General features: G+C 46.7%; 1 protein-coding gene across 1 annotated transcript; it reads left to right on the forward strand.

Moving 5' to 3' along the window:
* Window positions 1-9: 9 nt before the first annotated feature.
* On the forward strand, window positions 10-18200 carry col9a1a (collagen, type IX, alpha 1a). Its single transcript, XM_086212445.1, has 33 exons — window positions 10-160; window positions 695-875; window positions 1547-1621; window positions 2432-2470; window positions 2552-2614; window positions 4202-4255; window positions 4442-4477; window positions 4964-4987; window positions 5154-5207; window positions 5429-5482; window positions 5592-5624; window positions 7077-7133; window positions 7216-7269; window positions 7400-7453; window positions 7579-7632; window positions 8500-8553; window positions 8636-8689; window positions 8882-8935; window positions 9157-9210; window positions 9345-9398; window positions 9501-9545; window positions 9679-9732; window positions 9880-9933; window positions 10400-10453; window positions 11880-11951; window positions 12087-12122; window positions 12211-12255; window positions 13284-13316; window positions 13832-13978; window positions 15907-15961; window positions 16402-16590; window positions 16880-16957; window positions 17620-18200. Exons 2-33 carry the CDS (start codon window positions 801-803, stop codon window positions 17823-17825), a joined length of 2064 nt encoding a protein of 687 aa, XP_086068571.1. The 5' UTR covers window positions 10-160; window positions 695-800; the 3' UTR covers window positions 17826-18200.
* Window positions 18201-19234: the final 1034 nt, after the last annotated feature.

Consider the following 19234-nt stretch of genomic DNA (forward strand, 5'->3'; position numbering starts at 1 on the left):
GCTGGGTGTCCCGTGCTGCGTCCGAATTGCCAAGTACCAACCTACGTCCTCCTGCTACGTCCTCCTGCTACAACCTAAACACGGCGGCACCATTCAGACACCCTAGAAGATTGGTGGTGAAGCACGACCTCTGCTGGCAGAGCACAGATACCGCAAATAGGTACACAGCACCAACGAAAGCCCCACCTGCTGGCCTGACTGTGGTACTGCACTCCACTCTGAGCACCTTTCGCTCGTTCTCTATTATTAAGCACATTAACGCACCTTTAGTCATCAACAACTATAAATGTTGGTGTTCATCAGAATGGAAGACTGTTGGTGGCACAAACTTGGCTTGCGGGTCCACAAGGTCAAAGGTCACTGTCACATAATCACATAAAGGAGGTGTCTCACCAATAACTTGGAGGAGTTTCTCAATCTTTGCCAGGAAGGCGACTGAGCTGTCACTGGCTGGTGTTTTGTAGCGTTAAATTCTACATATGAAAACGTTGCAGTTGTAAGAAACGATTTGTCTGAAACTATGACGTTTCCTCAGAAAACATTTCTACCACAAAGAATCATTTTTAAAATCCTCTTGTGTGATTAGAATCGTGAGGAATGCCCCCCCCCCCCCCCCCCGGGTCTGTGCAGAGAAGCCCTCCTCCACCAGCTTCTCATGAATAAACAGCACTTTCTCTCATGGTCCTTCCTGCAGGCGGTGGGGTTTCAGTCAGGGGGGAGACAGACAGGTGGACCGTCCCTGAGCCCATCTCGAATCTGGAAATATTGGACTGGTAGCGCCTGCCGGCCCCAGGAAGACGATGGCGCTCTCCTGGACTTGTCGAGGGTCTCTGCTGGTGCTTCTGCTGCAGATCGTTCTGATTTGCTCAGCTCAGGTGAGGAATGAATCCGCCTCATCTGTCGTTTCATGAAGGGCATTTGTTTGTGTTGCTCAGCAGCACATGAATGAAGCAAAGGAAGACTTCATTGTCATTTAATGTCCTGTTTCTTATTTTCACCTGGTCAATGAATGTGGGTCGAAATCTTCTGACTTTCTACATTTCAGCTCTGCTGGTGTTCTGATGAAGATGTGGACTGAAATCTGTCTCTTAGAGACAAACTGAGTTGCTGTGGGGATTTTGATTAAAATTCCTTCGAGGATAAACGACGTTTAAGTCTCTTATGGTTTAAGCTGCAGCTTTGCTTTGAGTCCGGCTTTGGGTTCATAGTCAGCCACATTTATTGCAGGTTCATTGGCAGATGCCAAGTTCTTTGTTGCGTTATTATAGGAGCCATTTAGAGCGTCAGGATGTGGCGATGATGGGGGAGTAGAGGTCTCAGGACCCTGATGTAGAGCCTGACTGTGGCCCATTGATCCCAGTAAGACACCTGGAACCAATAACACAGCAGCAGCCATGAGAACTCAGAGTAGCGGGACACGACTGGGTCTAGTTTCATCACCCAGACAAAGGGACTCTGTGTGAGCTGCAGCATCATCTGATTTTTTTGGGATGGATTTGAGAAGGAAAGAAAAAAAACCTCCCTGATTTCTGTGTTTGTTCTGCAGAGGGGCCCAGTTGGTCCCAGAGGCCCCGCGGGCCCCCCTGGAGTAGCTGGCGTGCCTGGAGTGGATGGCATTGATGTGAGTTTCTACCATCGCTGTCTCAAATGTTTCTGTTTCATGTCAGGATCGTAGTTATCAGCTCAGTTTGCGGCGTAGCAGCGGGAACCTCTCATGTTGCTCACTCAGTTCACCTTCACGTTCTCACCTGAGTAACAGGCCAAGTGAAGATGGAGGCAGGGAGGAGCAGGAAGTGGTCATGAAGGCTCCTGTGGCTCCGATCAGCCCCACGAATGCAACAAAAACAGATACCATTGACATTTTGTGCCTTTTTCATGAATTCTTCCTCCAACTGACTGTCACTGACCTCCTCCTCTTCCTCCGTGCTGACGACTTCCTGACTTCCACTGGATGGAAGTCAGCGGAGCCAACAAGTAAAAAGAAGGAAAACTGTGTGACAGCGCTCATAAGTGTCAAACTAGACTTTTGAGGCGACTGTGGGAAGTTCATCAAACAAGCTGAAGTCTCTTTGATTGTATTTGTTTACATCATCAGTACATTGAAATTACTCATAACTAATTATTAAATTAGGACATTTTATGCTCTTTAGAGTCAGCAGGAGATGAGAAGAGCCACTGAGTCAAATGAAACAAGGACACTCACAATGGAGCTTAAGCTGATTGAAGAGGGAGATGAAAAATAGAGACGAGACGCAAGGACACACCCGCCGAAGTGTGACGCTTCCTACTGCAGCGCTTTAGCGTCGAGGCTGACTACACCGCCTCTCGGCTTGAAACATCTAAATGTAGTTTAAGATAAACTTCAGTGTAACCACGCAGACACAAGGTCCTAAAACTCATGTGTGACGTGAACATCCTCGTGTGTCGTCAGGGCGACCGGGGGGAGGACTCCGCAGTGGCCGGTGGACCAGTGAGTCAGCTCTTCATTCTCAGGCAGAATCAGGCGTCTCCATCCAAACCAACAGTGTTCACATGAGCTCTCTGTCTTTAGGGGCCCGACGGTGAAAACGGCAAAGACGGAGCTCCCGGAGCCTCAGGCCTGCCAGGCGCAGACGTGAGTGCAGCGACTCAGAAGCACGTAGAGTGTCAACAAGGTCTGCTGGTGCTGGAGGGCGTGGCTTCTCTCACAGGAGCCCAGGGGATAAATGGATGTGGCTGTTCAGGGGGGAGTCGGAGCCTGACAGGAACAGGGGTCTTTTTGTGTGAGATGTGTGTGTGTGGAAGGCAGAGTGTATTTGTGTGTGTGTGTGTGTGTGTGTGTGTGTGTGTGTGTGTGTGGGAGGGAGGGGGGTGTGTATGCTGGGAGAGCCCAGAACAAGTCCAGTGTCCGTCCTGCAGTTTTGGGTATGAAAGAGTGAAGCCACCATGTGTTCATCGCTAACTGATGAGTCCTCGCTTGCGGGAGAGATGTGAGGTTATTTATGGGGGTGGCAGGAGTGGGGAGGAGTTGGAGAAGGCCACGCCTCCAGAGGAAGCCATCATGTCCCATGACCAATCGTTCAATTAAAACTGAGGAGAATAATTATGGGAATAAATATTCTCTGTAGCTAATCTGTATGCTGATGACAGCATCTTCTGGCAGTTAGCATCCTGGATTAACCAGAATCAGAACCAGAACCAGAATCACAACCTTCAGAGCTTCATTGGCCAAGTTTGTAACACAAACATGGACTCTGACTCCAGTTTACTAAGCTCTCTCTGTAAAAATGTAAAGGTTTGTATAGAGGATCCTCCTCCCCTCCTCACCCTGAGGTTTCTCCCATTTTTCCCTGTTCAAGGTTTTCTATGGAGTTTCTCCTCAGTCGATGTGAGGCTCTGAGGGCAGAGGATGTTGTTATGATGCCATGAAGCCTGGAGACAAACTGGTGGGGAAAACAGGCCACAAAGAAAACTGCCTTGGCTATAAAATAAAGATAATAGAATAAGATAAAATAAAAATACAGATATCAAATTACTAGAACATATAAACAAACCGACAAAATACAACGTGTAGATAAGTAAATATGTCTGTACACGAATGAAGAGGCAGCCACGTCTGAGAGTGAAGTGGTGCCAATGTGCAGGAGAGGTGTGTGTCCCGTGTAATCACTCGTTCATCAGCATTTGATCCAGAGAGTTCTGAATGATGACGCGAGCAGACCCTTTATAACAGAGAACATGAACAACAGTGAGTTCCTGTTAGTTAGCAGTTAGCCAGCGGTCAGCTCAGTCACTAGTCGTAGTTTACTGACCATGCCAGCAGAGATGGAGGCAAGAACTGTGTGTGAGCGTGGGGCTCCACTGATGGATGAAGTGATGCTGTGCTGCTCTCCTCAGAAGTGAGCCTGAACTAACTTGAAGTGAGTGTATTATAAAGGGTTAACAGGAAGTCTTTGTCTCTGAGCATGCTCAGTGCACCATCATACAAACTCCATCTGGTGAGAAATGGCGAGTGATGAACCTGCCGAGCCGGGGAGGAGCTGGGGGTGTTGGGGGGGGGGGGGTATTGCTCCTCAAAGATCAGATATAAGAAAATTAAAAGATGGAGATGGAAACCTTCGTATGATCGTATCTGCCAAAACTACAAGCCCAGCATCGACTGTTTCATCACCTTTCTTCAGTCTCCATGAGCACTGTGATGGTTTTTGATCGATCTCTGCAGGGACCGGTCGGACCCCCTGGAGAACCCGGTGCAGAGGGAACCAGAGGGCCAAAAGTAAGTTCCATATTTTTAGAAATGACCCTGGAAGCTGTTCTGCTGCTGCTCAGTCTGGTGGGATTTCTGTGAGCGCTGAAGCCTCAGTCAGAAACACTGCTGTCTAACAAGACACGAGGCGCCGCGGCGCTCCTACTGAAGCTGTAGGAGACAGTTTGATCTCTGACACGCCTGTTCCTGTTTCAGGGGGATCCTGGAGCACAAGGCCCTCCCGGGGAGCCGGTAAGCACAGATAATCATTAAAAACCTCAAAATAATGATTCAGCCTAACTTCAAGTTTTGAAAACAAGAGGAACACACGTTGAAGCCTCCAGCTGAGTACATATCAGACCGTAAATGATGGACAGGTTTATGTGAGCAGCCCGTTTGATTTTAAAGTCAGAAAAGTGACACAATGTCAGAGAGACTTCAGACCAACCGACATCTAAAGATGGGGAAGTCTTGAGGGGAACACGATGATGGTGGAAACAACTACACCTCTTCATAGCCTCTCTGGTGACATGCAGAGATTTAGCGATGATCTTAACGAGCATCAGGGGAACCCGTTTGGCGGGAGCTTGAATGTGGAATCCTTTAATTATGAGGAATTATAACGTGAAACTTTCAGAAACCTCCATCTAGGCTCCCTGAGCCAGACGATTGTTTGATGAAGACACTGACAATAGTTGTGCACGTTGGCGTGGTCTCTCATGAGTTTGTCTCTCACAGGGTGTCGGACCTGACGGGCTCGACGTGAGTATCCAGCCAGTCGGCATCACACTCTAGACCCTCCCCCTCCACGAGCCGCTGCTGTGAAATCGCTGAGCAACAACTGTTGATTAGAATACTTCCATCAGGTGATTTCCCTAAAGTAACCAAGGTTCTGTAAGAACGTTCCTCGTGTTCTGCTGTGTCACAGGGAATCCCGGGGACAGACGGACTACCAGGGGAACTGGGCAAAGTTGGACCCCCCGTGAGTTAAACTTGTCTACTACTCGTCTCTCGGTTGTGTTCAGCTGACCGGCGCTCCACTTTCATCTTACCAGATACCTTTTAGCCTTTGAATATTTCTGCAAGTATTTCAGTCTTGAAAAGAAGAAACCAAGAGCTTTGAGATGAAGCTGTTCAGAGCTGCACGAAGCCTTCCAATGAGACCTATTTCCCGTCTTAAATGAATAATTCCCCGTGTCACAGGGCGCGAGGGGAAAGAGAGGTCAAGTGGGTTCTCCTGGTGCAGCCGGTCCTCGGGTAAATCTGCTTTGAACTCTGCACACGTTTAACGGGCAGCTGGTCACGATCTGTCCAGGTGTCTTTGTTCAGAACCAGACTAACAGCTGAAATGGTGGTTGTTTTCTAGGGGCCTCCAGGCGTGTATCAAGGTGAAGACCTGGTAAGATTCAGTCCAATCATTCTTAAACTAATTCCTCACTTTGAAACCCTGATCAGTGAGTCCACATCACCTGTGACGATGTCCTCAGAGAAAGACTAGATCTGTTCTTGTCAACAAATATTCATGTCACTGAAGTGGGAAACTCACAGTGAGAGCAGGATCATAAAGAACATCCATGTGAACCCGTACAAAAGATGGGAGACTTTGGAATGCGTTTCAAGGACGGCACGACAGGAGTTAGCATCACAAGTGTTGTAATGTTGTGTTAAACTACACCACAACTTTAAACTGTTCTCCTGTGTCTTTACATGGAAAATATCTGCTTTCAGAAGCACTTTCAGTCGCACAAATTATGAACTCTAATGGATGAATCATCGAATTTCCGTATTCCATCAATTTTGGGACTTGCAAGCTTTTGAAAGTTTTGTTGAAATTTGAGATAATTCAGATTCATGAGCCTAAGTGCCGCTACAACATCTGAACTTCCTTGGTGTATTTTTGTATTTGGTATCACCTCCAGAGTCCAGAACCAGCCACGCTGACTTAGCTTGAAGCTAAAGGTGGAAATGTTCTTAGCTTTTATCGCAAACCAAAGTGTTTGCAGAATACGGAGCCTTCAGATTCAGGCGTCTGCGTTGATCCTGACCCTGATCCTCCACGGCTCCTAACGCTGGTGCTCAGCAGCCTTTGAATGGAAGGATGTCAGATCATCATCCTACTGATCAGCAGCAGAGCAGCCGCAACAAGAAGGAATACAAATACACCGACTCCTGGTGGGCGCCACGTACCGCCAATGCAGAGCCAGGTCAGGTCTGCCACCATGGACCAGCTGCGCCTCCCTCTGCTCGTCTGCGATGATCTTCTGAGAACATCAGAAGGTTTTTGAGGAATGATTGTTTGAAGTTGTGTAAAATTGGCTCCCCCTCATCAACTGGATTTGTTGTTGCTTGGCAACTGCATCTGTACTTACACTGAATATCAGTTTTCAAATTCAACACCATTTGGACACCCTCATCGTGCATTGTGTTGGTCTGTGGTTCGCTGCTGTTCTGCCTAAAATCAAGAATCACTTCCTTTGTTTGAGATCATTAAGATGAAGGCAGCGTCTGTCTGGATTAAGAGCCCTGGATTAAAGCAGATGACAACCTGGAGAGTTTGTTAATGGACGTTTTTGGACATTTTAGGTGTTGCTAGCCATCATTCTTCATTAGCTTCTAGCTAAATATACATGGCTGGCTCTTCCTGCATTCTTTAGTTACACATTCGACTACAGACACACACAGGCAGGGAAACTTCCATTCTAAAATAAAAGCTGCCGGGACACAAATACAAAGCAGATGCAAAGACTTGAATAAATAGAAGTCTGGCTCGCTGGCTCAGGGGTCCCAGTCAGAGGAGCCCCCTGGTGGCAGGGCTCTTCCATGACCTCAAATAGGCTGTTGTGTTTTTCAGTGTCCTAACGCCTGCCCCGCTGGTCTGACAGGACACTCAGGTCTCCCTGGCATGAAAGTGAGTGGCTGCGGTTGCTAGAACACGTCTTTATTTCACCTGTTACGTTCCGTTGATCTTCATCTCACGCTCGTGCCTGTAGGGCCACAAAGGGGTGAAGGGTGAGTCTGGTGAGCCCGGAAGACAAGGACACAAGGTAAAGTCCTCCCTTCCCTTCACTACAACCCTCTCACAAGATTTCTGAGCTTGGGTGTTATATCCCTGGACAAATGTGCATCTATGACAAGCTGGCGAACAATGATGCACCTGTGTTGGATCCCTTGCAGGGCGAGGAGGGCGAGCAAGGACTGATGGGGGAAGTTGGAGTTCCTGGACTACCTGTAAAATATTTCTCTCTCAACTGGCTTTTACAGTGAAAGATTCCTCACACACATCAGATGAAGTGATGAAACATGCTGACATCAACATGTGTGTTCCCCCTCCTCTGTCCGCTGAGTAATTTTAGGGCCCCGGTGGACCTAAAGGCCTCCCAGGAATAATTGGCTCCAAAGGTGACCGGGTAAGAGCGCCGGCACACTGAGCTGAACCCTTCATGGTTCTCCTGGAATTCACTTCCCACACATACGTCCAACTGCTGCAACATGAAAATGTTCAGGGGCAAACCAATAATTAGCACTTTCCAGTTGGAGCAAACTGGTCGTTAGTATTCATCATCAGGTACTGGAGTCACATGACCTCCTTCTGGGAGAAAACCTCTCATACAGCATGTTCATCTGATAGCAACTTTTTCATCCAGATGTCACTTCAAGAGACTTACAGGCAAAAGATCGGACAAATCAAACTTGAAATGAGAAAATATTGAAGGGAATGAAAAGAAGATGTCTCTGTTTTATTTCTGTCTCATTGGTGAAGACTCATCTGCTCTCTGGGTGTGTACTCAAGACGCCAATGGCTCCTGGTATATTTATGCCCCGCCCCCATTCATCACATGACTGGCATCAAAAGAGCAATTCATGCTGTTAAAAAAATCGGCTGAATACAAGCAACTGATGACCGTGACATCAGAGTTGCGCATCATCAAATAAACTTAACACATCCGTCAAAGTAAAGGCAAGGTGAAATCAGGAGCGAAACAAGTCAGGGGTCAGACAATATCACAATGAAATGGAAAGGAACTGATCCCTATCAGGCAAATGAAGGTGAAGTGATCACCTCAGTATGCAAAGATGTGAGTAGAAGGAGTAAAACCACTAAAATGATGATGTCACATGAAAGCAAAAACCAATAAAACGTCAACAATAGGAGCGAACCGCCAGTTTCCTCTCTTATGAATCCTTAAATTCTCTGAATGACTTGATGATCGTTTGTCTGCTGGTCAGGACAGTGGATGTGTTGAGCGTAAAGTCGGATGTGTGTGTGTGAACAGGGACCTCGAGGGAAGCCGGGTGACGTGGGTCCTCAGGGCACCCAGGGGCCCCCGGTGAGTTTCCCTCAGCCACTCTCACTTCCACTTTGTGTTTTCTGCAAGCGCCACTGAGCCCCTCGATGGTGGTGTGTTTCAGGGCGATTTAGGCCAAAGAGGAGCCATCGGGGAGGTGGGGCCTGCGGGGGTGCAGGTGAGATCCTCTCTGGAGCAGCATCTATTAAGACTGCATGGATTCAGTGCTTTAATATACATACGTACTCATATCTATACGTATGCATGAACACGTATAGATTTATAGGGCAGTTTTCTCTCACGTCTTGGTGGAGGTTTGTGCCCCTTGAATTCCTGTTCCAGTCTCCTCACTGAATCTTGTTTCTTGTAGGGGGACGGAGGTCCAGCAGGAATCAGAGGTGTGCCAGGACCAAAAGGAGAACCTGTGAGCTCAGATTCATCTCATCCAACATACTAATCAATCAATCGACCATCGACCCAATGATCCAGATCTGTCCTAACCAGCTGTCCACCATCTTTCATGCTTCCTGTCTTCTTGATATTTGACCTGGTTCCTTCTAGAACTTTATCACCCCCTCTCGTCAGAGAGGTGGTTCCCTCTGTGACAGCAGCTTTATAAACTCCTCTGTCTTCTCGTACCAACAGGGCCTCCCTGGTCCGGACGGGCGGGAGGGGATCCCCGGCCTCCCGGGCTCCAAGGTAACTACTGACTCACGCGCTGCATCATGAGTGAAGGTGATCTTAAAAGCCTCCTGAAGGCTCCTGAGGGGCCTCAGCATTGTGGGACATCTTCAGAAAACTGGGACTGTCAAATGGTTTCTGTTGTTTTTCAGGGTCTTCCAGGGAAAAGTGGGGCTCCAGGTGATGCTGGTCCACAAGGCCTTCCTGTAAGTCCAACCTTTGACCTCAAATTATCCCAGAACAGCAACATTGTAGCATTTGTCTTTTTGAGCCCAGATGTTTATGCTTGGTGTTTTTTCTCCATTCAGGGTTTGCCAGGAGCGTATGGCCAAAAGGGTGCCAGCGGCGTCAAGGTGCGATGAAAACATGATGACATTATGAACTCCATCAGTTGTACTGTAGTTGCCTTCCTACTTGCTGAGTTCCTCATCTAGACAGCAGCTTTCTGGGTCCAAGTAACTCGTGTCTCTTCCTGGTTGTTACCAGGGTAACACAGGTGATCCAGGGGTGGTGGGTCTGATGGGGTCTCCAGGAAAACAGGTGAGTTTGTGGGAAGTTTAAACACATTTATCATGTGACAGAAGCTGGTGTGAGGAGAAGCGCATTCATAAACAAGAACAATGATGCTGCTGACGTGTTTTATTCCGTGGAGCTTTGATGGTGATCCGATGAGTTCTGTCCCTCCAGGGTGAGCGTGGCGAGCAGGGTGAGCCGGGACCAGCTGGACCCAGAGCAGGACCGGTGAGTCTCTGATCAGATCCTCTTTATCATCAAAGACTGCACTTGAGGCCTCAGGGGGACTTTGGGACTTCTGAGCTTTAACCCAGCGTGACAGCTTCATGCACTGATGTCAGCTACCCGTTCGCCAAAATTTACAAGCAGTGACAGAAAACTGAAAATAGATGCATGAAATTATCAGGAAATAAGAGAGTACGCACGACTGTGCTGCCATGCAGTGTCCTGACAGAAGGCCTTTGCTGATACCAATGCCGACTGGTCAGATTCTGTATCTTTTCACCTCCAATTCCTTGTCAGTTTGTACGTATACAGAGTTACTGGGCTGACGCAATCTCTTTATTAAGAGAAACATTGGAATGTAAAAAGTTCAAGAGGAGGTTTCAAATTAATTTTCTATCATTTCTCATGGTGTTTGGATGTATTTAGCAATCAGTGTTTAAATTCTGCTGTTGCTGTCTTTCTGTTTTAGGGTGAACGAGGAGAAAGAGGACCTGACGGGCCTCCGGGATCACCAGGAGGCCGGGTAAGACCCTGCACCATGGTGCTGTCAGGGGCATCAGGGAGAAGTGGGCACTGTTCTGGTTTGGAGACGATGATGCTGCTGGTCCACCAGTGTCCAAATCCGTTTAAGCATTTGTTTTATCTTAGTTGAGAATAGAAGTACGATCGGAGCAGAAAACACTGACAGCCAGTAGTCGCATCATGGTAAACGGACTCAATTTTATAGAGCGCTTTTCTACCTTAGCGGCACTCCAAGCTCTTGACAGTGTCGTCTCATTCACCCGTTCACTCACTGATGGTGGAGCTACCATGCAAGGCGCCAACCTGCTCATCAGGAGCAATTATGGGTTCAGTGTCTTGCTCAAGGACACTTGGACATGGTCTCGGGGGTAGAGGATCAAACCAGTGACCCTTCGGTTGCTAGACGGCCGCCCACCCCTGAGCCATGCCTGTATAAGCTGCAGCAGCTAGCATGGCTAACACCCATCCTGCTGTCCTCCATCAGAGACCCAATATCTATGTCTCAAATGCTCCCTGATCAGCTCAGTTATTCTCTCATTTTGAATGCTGAGAGAGGAAAGTGTGTTGTCAGAAAAAGCAAATGGGCTTTTATTTTGATAAGGCTCTGATGGCCGTCCAATTCCGTCCTGCGTGAGGTTTCTCAGACTCTCTGCTGGCAGGAGTATAAATGATTGTTTTATCAAAACTGAGAACAGCAACAGAATCATGGGGATTTTGTTGTGGAAGGAATGAAAAGGAGGCCACAAGTTGTTCTGATGAAGCTCATTTGGATTCAGCTGAATCCATTAAAAGTGTTGCGACCGTATTCCAGATAATCCTTTCGGCTCAGCTCCGGCTCAGCTCCGGCTCAGCTCCGGCCAGGTCTCTTTGCTTGACTCTATCAAGCAAAGAGATCTTGAAATGTAAAAGGGACATCAAGAGTTTAGAACATCTTCTGTCCTGACTAGAGGATCATTCACCAAAATAGACCTTGTGCCTTGCTGGGACACAGTTTTGCTCTCTGCTATTAAAGAGATGTGTGTGTGTGTGTGTGTGTGTGTGTGTGTGTGTGTGTGTGTGTGTGTGTGTGTGTGTGTTTGTTTGTACAGTCTCTAATCCACCGTGAGCAGCCATGAATGGCCTCTTGTTAGTGATGTCTGGAGGTCTGTGGGGTATTTCTGCAGCTCGCAGGGGATTCAGGGCAGGAAGAGAAGCCGAGCAGCTTGAAAGAGCTCTCTGTTCCCAGGAATGCCTCAATCTGGACCCACCCAGAAACTTCTGAGTGGGTCCAACTCTTTTGGAAATGTCGCCATTCAGATGATGTGAAGCTGCTGGCTTTTTCCTCCTGTAGCTGTGGTCAGGTTAAAATGGCGGTGCTACCTTCTCTAGCTGTGACCCTGTATTGACATTCACAGTGTGTATTTCTATGTGTGTGTGTGTTCTAACAGGGGAGCAAAGGGGACATGGGCCTTCCTGGACTTCCTGGGCCTGCTGGTTACCGTGGCTTGAAGGGCGACAGGGTAAGAATTACAATACCCATAAATACACAAATAATTGCATGATTACATGTGAGAGAGGTGGTCTCAATTACTGCAATTACTTTTATATAAAGTACTTCTGTGTAGTAAATGTTCAACCTGTACTTTTGTCCCCAGGGAGCAGTTGGCCTGGATGGTCCGAAGGGAAACCAGGTATGTGTCATAAAACACGCTAATACAGCTGCTATGACCCTGATGGCACAGTTGAGCTGATGAAGGAATCTGTCCGTGTGTGACTCAGGGACCTCCAGGTGAAGAGGGAACAGCGGGAGCCCGAGGCGACCTGGTAAGTGACTGACCAGGATGACATCATCAGCCCTCATGGCGCCCTGTATGATGGGAGTCAGAGTTGAAAGTGGTTCAGACAAACTCATTAACACTGGTGACTCTCAGTATCAGAGTATTCAAGTCTGTCGCTGAGCTGGAGTCACATGATTCAGTAGCGTAGCAGCGGGACCCAGAAGTTGCTCCCATTGGCAACGACAGTTTTTCCTGGTTGTGATGTACGACCAGTGGGCGGAGCTAACGAAACATCAGAGAGATGACCAAAGGTCTCTGGTAGATTCATTTATTTAGGTTTTACAACGGTGACATCACTTCCCTTTTGATGTAGAAGTACACACACTGTTAAACTCACAATAAATATAGTTTACTTGGATGGTATCTGATTCTTCATCCTGCTCTTGGTTTTAACTGGAAACCTGAGTATCACAAAAAATGTGTCAGAAAACTTTAATGGCAACACGGGAAGGCAGCACGGTGGTGCAGTGGTTAGCACTAGTGCTTCACAGCAAGAGGGTTGTGGGCCGGGGTCTTTCTGGGTGAGTCTCCATGTTCTCCCTGTTCCTGCTGGGTTCTCTCTGGTACTCCAGCTTCCTCCACAGTCCAAAGACATCAAGAGGGACCAGGTTAATCCAGACTCTAAATTGACCGTAGGCGTGGCTGGGAGAGCCAATGGTTGTCTGTCTCTATGTGTTGGCCCTGCCATGGACTGGTGACCTGTCCAGGGGGAAGGCTGCTGGGATAGGCTCCACCCCCACCACCTGTAACAGGAAGACAAAGCGGAAGACAATGAATGGATGGCAAGACGGGATTCAGTCCAAGATGGCAATCAATACCACCATTGGTACCCTAAGTGAGCCACGCTTGAGCCAGCACTGAGCCACAAGTGTCCCAGATGGGGCGCTACCAGGGAGACGATGGTTTCCTCAGCTGTTGTCAAGCAGCTTCTTGTCTGATTCCAACTTCAAAAACTCTTATTTTAAAAAGTGTTTGTGCAGACATCCAATCAGCGATGTGTGTTGTCTCTTCCAGGGGGACCAGGGTGAACCAGGAGAGAAAGGATCGGTATGTTATGTCATCATCATCATCATCATCACCATCACCATCACCAGAAACAGTCAAACATTCTCATAAGACGTCTTGACTTCACAAGATGATAAATGACTTCCTGGCCAGGTTGAAATCATCAATGTGGAATAATTGAATCTGTTCAGGTGTAAGCAGCTGAAAATCAGCCACCCTAAACTATGAGGTTCCACCTGGATGTGGACATTATTTTAGTACCCTGCCGGTTCTCCTTACTCCACCTTTCTTTGTTCTTTCTTTGATATATTTATTTAAATCATGTAAATGACAATATGATAAAACATAAAAATAAAGATAATTATAATCATAATAATAATAACAGATGAATTCAAAACAAAACAAGCAAAAATATTTTTTTCTGCTTTTTATTTAACATCTCGATTTACATGAAGGAAAAGGAGTAGGAGCAGACTCGTCACATGACTCACTGACAAACACAGTCCGTTTTCAGACTCGTTCAGCTGTTATTGCCTCCCAACTCTCGTTGATTACAGACAGGCCCGCCAGGAGAGACGGGAAGCAAAGGACCTGAGGGAGGCCGAGGGCAGCAGGGGAAAGAGGGCAAGGAGGGCCAACCGGGACCGCGAGGCATGCAGGGGGACAGGGGGCTACCTGGCCTGCCGGGGACCCAGGGACCAGCGGTGAGATGGTTTTCTCCAAATTCATAACATTAAAGGAACATTGTGGATCTATTAAGCTTGACAGAAATGAGGTATGTTTGTAGTCCAAGAGGAAGTGGTCACGTCAAGGATGGGGTGTGTTTGTAGTCCAAGAGGAAGTGGTCATGTCAAGGATGGTGTGTGTTTGTAGTCCAAGAGGAAGTGGTCATGTCAAGGATGGGGTGTGTTTGTAGTCCAACAGGAAGTGGTCATGTCAAGGATGGGGTGTGTTTGTAGTCCAAGAGGAAGTGGTCATGTCAAGGATGGGGTGTGTTTGTAGTCCAACAGGAAGTGGTCATGTCAAGGATGGGGTGTGTTTGTAGTCCAACAGGAAGTGGTCATGTCAAGGATGGGGTGTGTTTGTAGTCCAACAGGAAGTGGTCATGTCAAGGATGGGGTGTGTTTGTAGTCCAACAGGAAGTTGTCATCTCCTGGTTCCTCCGCCAACAGGAAGTGGTCATCTCCTGGCTCCTCCCCCAGCAGCCAATAGGATCGCTCCATGTGATTGTGGTGATTGAACCAGTAAATCAGCTCTGGTGAACAAAAGTTGATGATCTTCCAGGTTTAGTTCATCAAGATCATCTTCACTAATGAACCCTCTGATGATGCTGGAAGCCTGGATGCTACGTTAGCAGTGCTAAGCTAACATTAGCCTAGGAAGGAGCTACACCAGGGTCACATGACTTCAAGGTCACCACCACTAAGCTTCAGGCTTCTTGTGTTTCCCCTGATGACCTTTAATGACCTCCATGACCTCTGTAGGCTCAGAAGTACTGAAAGTATTAAATTCATCACAGAATTCATTACATCAATATTGTTGGAACTCTCAAATGTATCTTGGAACCAGAAGTCAAAGTGTATTCAAGTAGAACATAAACATTAACATGTCTTTTGAGGGTTCACACATTAACTGCAAGGAAACTGAATTATTGCCAGCAGATTTGATCTTGATGTTCCTTCCTTTTTAAACTTCTGTCTGTTTTCGGGGCGGCATGGCTCAGGGGTAGAGTGGCCGTCTAGCAACCGAAGAGTCGCTGGTTCGATCCCCGACCCCGGTGACCATGTCCAAGTGTCCTTGAGCAAGATACTGAACCCATAATTGCTCCTGATGAGTAGGTTGGCGCCTTGCATGGCAGCTCCACCATCAGTGTGTGAATGTGTGTGTGAACGGGTGAATGAGACGACACTGTCAAGAGCTTGGAGTGCTGCTAAGGTAGAAAAGCGCTCTATAAAATTGAGTCCATTTACCATCTCTCTCACTTTATTTAACCTAAAACTAGAAGAATTCAGTGGAGGAATAATAAGGAAAGGGGTGGTGCAGTGAGTCAGAGTTCTTTTTATTGTCATTGTTCAGAAAAGTACAACAAAATTTGAGTATAGCAGCTCTTGAAAGAGTGAAAAACAAAACAAAAAAACCTCAACTGTGGCTGCAGCACGGGGTGTTTCTGGGTGAGTCTCCATGTTCTCCCTGTTCCTGCTGGGTTCTCTCTGGTACTCCAGCTTCCTCCACAGTCCAAAGACATCAAGAGGGGACCAGGTTAATCCAGACTCTAAATTGACCGTAGGCGTGGCTGGGAGAGCCAATGGTTGTCTGTCTCTATGTGTTGGCCCTGCCATGGACTGGTGACCTGTCCAGGGGGAAGGCTGCTGGGATAGGCTCCACCCCCACCACCCTCAACAGGAGAAGAGGGGGAACATGGAGGGATGGAGGGATGGATGGAGGGATGATGGATGGATGATTGATGGTTGATAGATGGATGGAATAATGAGGAAATACAGCTGCTTTTCTTCAAGTTCACCCATCATCAAGTAACAAAGTAAATACTCAAAAGTAACATTCAAGAACAGAGTATTTGTACCATGTTATGGTGGCTGCTCATATATGTGTGTGTATGTGTGTTCTGTCACAGGGAAAATCACCAACAGATACACACATCAAACAAGTCTGCATGAGAGTGATGCAAGGTGAGTTAGTGTCGCAGCATCCGGGTGTTTAATAACCTGTTGCATCTGCTTTTCCCTAAAGAGAAGATCAATAAATATTTCTGAGTAAAAGTACATCAGCTACTGCAGCTGCTGGCAGGCTTTAAAGCCACAACATTACTTCCAGCGGAAATATCCATTTTTCTCAATTTTTTGCAATACCTTAACTCTTAATAGGAGACTTCATAATTATATATACATATAATTAGGGGCCAACACATAGAGACAGACAAAATAAATAACTCTCATTATATATATATATATATATATATATATATATATATATATATATATATATATATATATATATATATATATATATATATATATATATATATATATATATATATATATATATATATAATGAGAGTTATTTATTTTGTTTTGGTCCACCATGTAATGGCTGTCCTTCCATGTCACAGAGCAGCTGGCTCAGCTGGCCGCCAGCCTGAACCGGCCTGAGTCCGGCATCGCTGGTCTACCGGGCCCCCCTGGTCTGCCTGGACCTCCCGGCCCTGCCGGAGAGAACGGTTTCCCTGGACACACCGGATTAAGAGGATTACCTGGTCTGAAGGGTCCGGCTGGGCTAATGGGCCACAAAGGACCTAAAGGTGGGATCAGATTAGTTGCTTGTGAAGTTTGAATTTCTGATTGATAAAATCTGGAACAGCAAATGAAACCTTAGAAACACATCAGCATGAAACAACCCCAAAAGTTGTGCTACCATGTGGCTTTTAGCAATTCGCTTCGTCTGACTTTAGTTTGGACTATTTTGTTGAGTCCAGATGTCCCGTCAGCAACCAGTTAAACAGTTCTGACCATGTTCTGTGCCTGTGCTCTTTGATGCTACAGGCGCCATGTGTCTGAACCTTCAGCTGATTATGTGTTTTTTCCCTGCAGGTGACCAGGGGGACAGAGGGGACAGAGGGCCCACAACAAGGGGACCCAAAGGGGTGCCCGGTGCTCCTGGTCTGCCAGGTAAATGTCCGATGGAGTGTGGATGTCCGATCCAAGACCATCATCACCCTCAGTATTAGCAAGTCCGACCAGAGGCTCCGATGAAGATGATTTAACATGAGCTCAAATCATCCCTCCATCTTCCCCCGCTCCTCCTGTTGAGGGTGGTGGGGGTGGAGCCTATCCCAGCAGCCTTCCCCCTGGACAGGTCGCCAGTCCATGGCAGGGCCAACACATAGAGACAGACAACCATTGGCTCTCCCAGCCACGCCTACGGTCAATTTAGAGTCTGGATTAACCTGGTCCCTCTTGATGTCTTTGGACTGTGGAGGAAGGCGAAATGTTGGCCCTGCCATGGACTGGTGACCCGTCCAGGGTGAACCCCGCCTCTCACCTGAAGGCTGCCAGGCTGGGCTCCACCCCCACCACCACCCTTAAAAGGATAAGAGGGAGAAACCGGATGGATGATGGATGGATGGATGTTTTATATATATATATAGAGAGAGAGAGAGAGAGAGAGAGAGAGAGAGATGTATGGATCTATAAATGTACGGATATATACAAATATAGATGTACACAATACTGTATGTAGATGTATGATCTATAAATGGACCCTGGACAAAGTGAGAGGACTCTCGTGAGATGCTGCTTTTGAAAATCCAACGTCATGTCTTTCATGTCAGGTGACCCTGGCAGACCGGCTTATGGCACAGACGGCCGTGACGGAGAGCGGGGACCACGTGGCATTCCTGGCATTCCCGGCGTTCCTGGGCCTCCTGGTCCTGCTGGTGTGAACGGTTATTGCGAGTCATCACAGTGTGTCCTGCCCATGGTGGCGTCGCCAGTTTCAGCAAAAGACTCCAGCATGAAGGGCCCCAGTGAGATGTGAGCGGGGCCACAGCTGAGCTGAAGGGACACCGAGAGACTAAAATAACTCCTTTTGTGTTCTGTTGTCTTTTGGGAAGCTAATTTCTCCTCTTGCCGCCGTGTGTGTGGTTATTTGGCATAATGGTGGATACAGCAGCAAAACACCACCAGAAAAATGTTAATTTTTACCTCAATGTTGCCGTCTTCAGTACTGTAAAAAGAAAAAAAAATCTGACTGTAGATGTACGAGCAGCGTTCCCATCACAAATGTCCAAAAGTTTCTCTGTATGTTCATGTAAATGTGTCAATATGCAAATTATACTGCTGGATGACGTACATCTGTTTGTGAGTATTTTTGTTGTTTACCAAGTAAAAGCCCTCTGTACGGTTTCCTCTACATGTAGGATGTGCTGAATTATTTCTGTCATGACGACTGTTGTTTGTGTGGTGGAGAATGAAACCTCCACCACTTTTCTATGACTTCTTATTTATTATATCAAAGTTTGACGGGACATCTTCGAGTTGTACAAAGGAGGAAATAAACAGATTTTGATAAACTCTGGCATGTTTTGTATGGACAAGTTTATAATATTCCAACTACCAAAAGCTTTAATTTTATTTGTTCCTCCAAACAATTCTTAAGAGTTGTGATCCCACATGTCTGTGTTTTTACAGCCAAAACCCAAGCGTGTAGCCACACATGATTGATGATTGGTATTTCTAATATTCTTCAGGCCATGTGGACTCAAGTCCACCCTGATGAATCGATTAGATCAGCAAGACTCTGTTTGTCATGTCAGAGGAGATTGATTCCAGCTTTGGTCATTAATTACATTTCTAATTTAATAAATATACAACAGAACTCAAAGCAACACACCAACTATTAGGAAAAGTCTCTCACTCTCCAGCATCCCCTGTGGAGCCAGGCTAGTTAGCTTAGCACGATGGCTGGCTGTGGGTGGGAAGTGTTGTCCGCCCTTCATGCCCTTCTGACTGTCACTGGTGAAATAAAAACAAAAGTACTTTACTAATTATCTTGGATTAATTTCATTAATTCACATTAGTAGAAGCAGCTGGGCAGCAGAGGGACTTGGATTATAAAACAACACACAATTCATCATTTCATGGTAAAATGTTTGATGACTATAAAACAAAAGGTCGATGGTCAAAAGAACAGAACATAAATAAACATTCTAGTGTCTGTGGTGAACTGACTCTGGATTTTGATCTGATTTAGAACTAAACTGATAGAAACTCTGAGGATTCAGATCAGAATCCAGAACGCTTTTATCAGACCACCAATCAATCTCTTTGGAATTTGGACTGATCAACTACACTCCACTCAGGAAAACTGTAGTTTCCAGATGTTTGTCTGATCAGGCCACACCTGGATTTAAGGAAGCAGCATTAAAGGAACCACACTAAACTGGT

The sequence above is a fragment of the Aulostomus chinensis genome, chromosome 8 (genome assembly GCF_037954235.1).
Source record: "Aulostomus chinensis isolate RoL2024-O1b breed Wild chromosome 8, RoL_Achi_v1.0, whole genome shotgun sequence".
NCBI lineage: Eukaryota > Metazoa > Chordata > Actinopteri > Syngnathiformes > Aulostomidae > Aulostomus > Aulostomus chinensis.

What these genes read in the sequence shown, in the direction of transcription:
- col9a1a (XM_086212445.1), top strand. Translation starts at nt 801, where the DNA reads ATGGCGCTCTCCTGGACTTGTCGAGGGTCTCTGCTGGTGCTTCTGCTG. An exon ending in GTGGCTTGAAGGGCGACAGG is followed by an intron (nt 11,952 to 12,086) that starts GTAAGAATTACA and finishes TTTTGTCCCCAG; the next exon opens with GGAGCAGTTGGCCTGGATGG. An exon ending in ATGGTCCGAAGGGAAACCAG is followed by an intron (nt 12,123 to 12,210) that starts GTATGTGTCATA and finishes TGTGTGACTCAG; the next exon opens with GGACCTCCAGGTGAAGAGGG.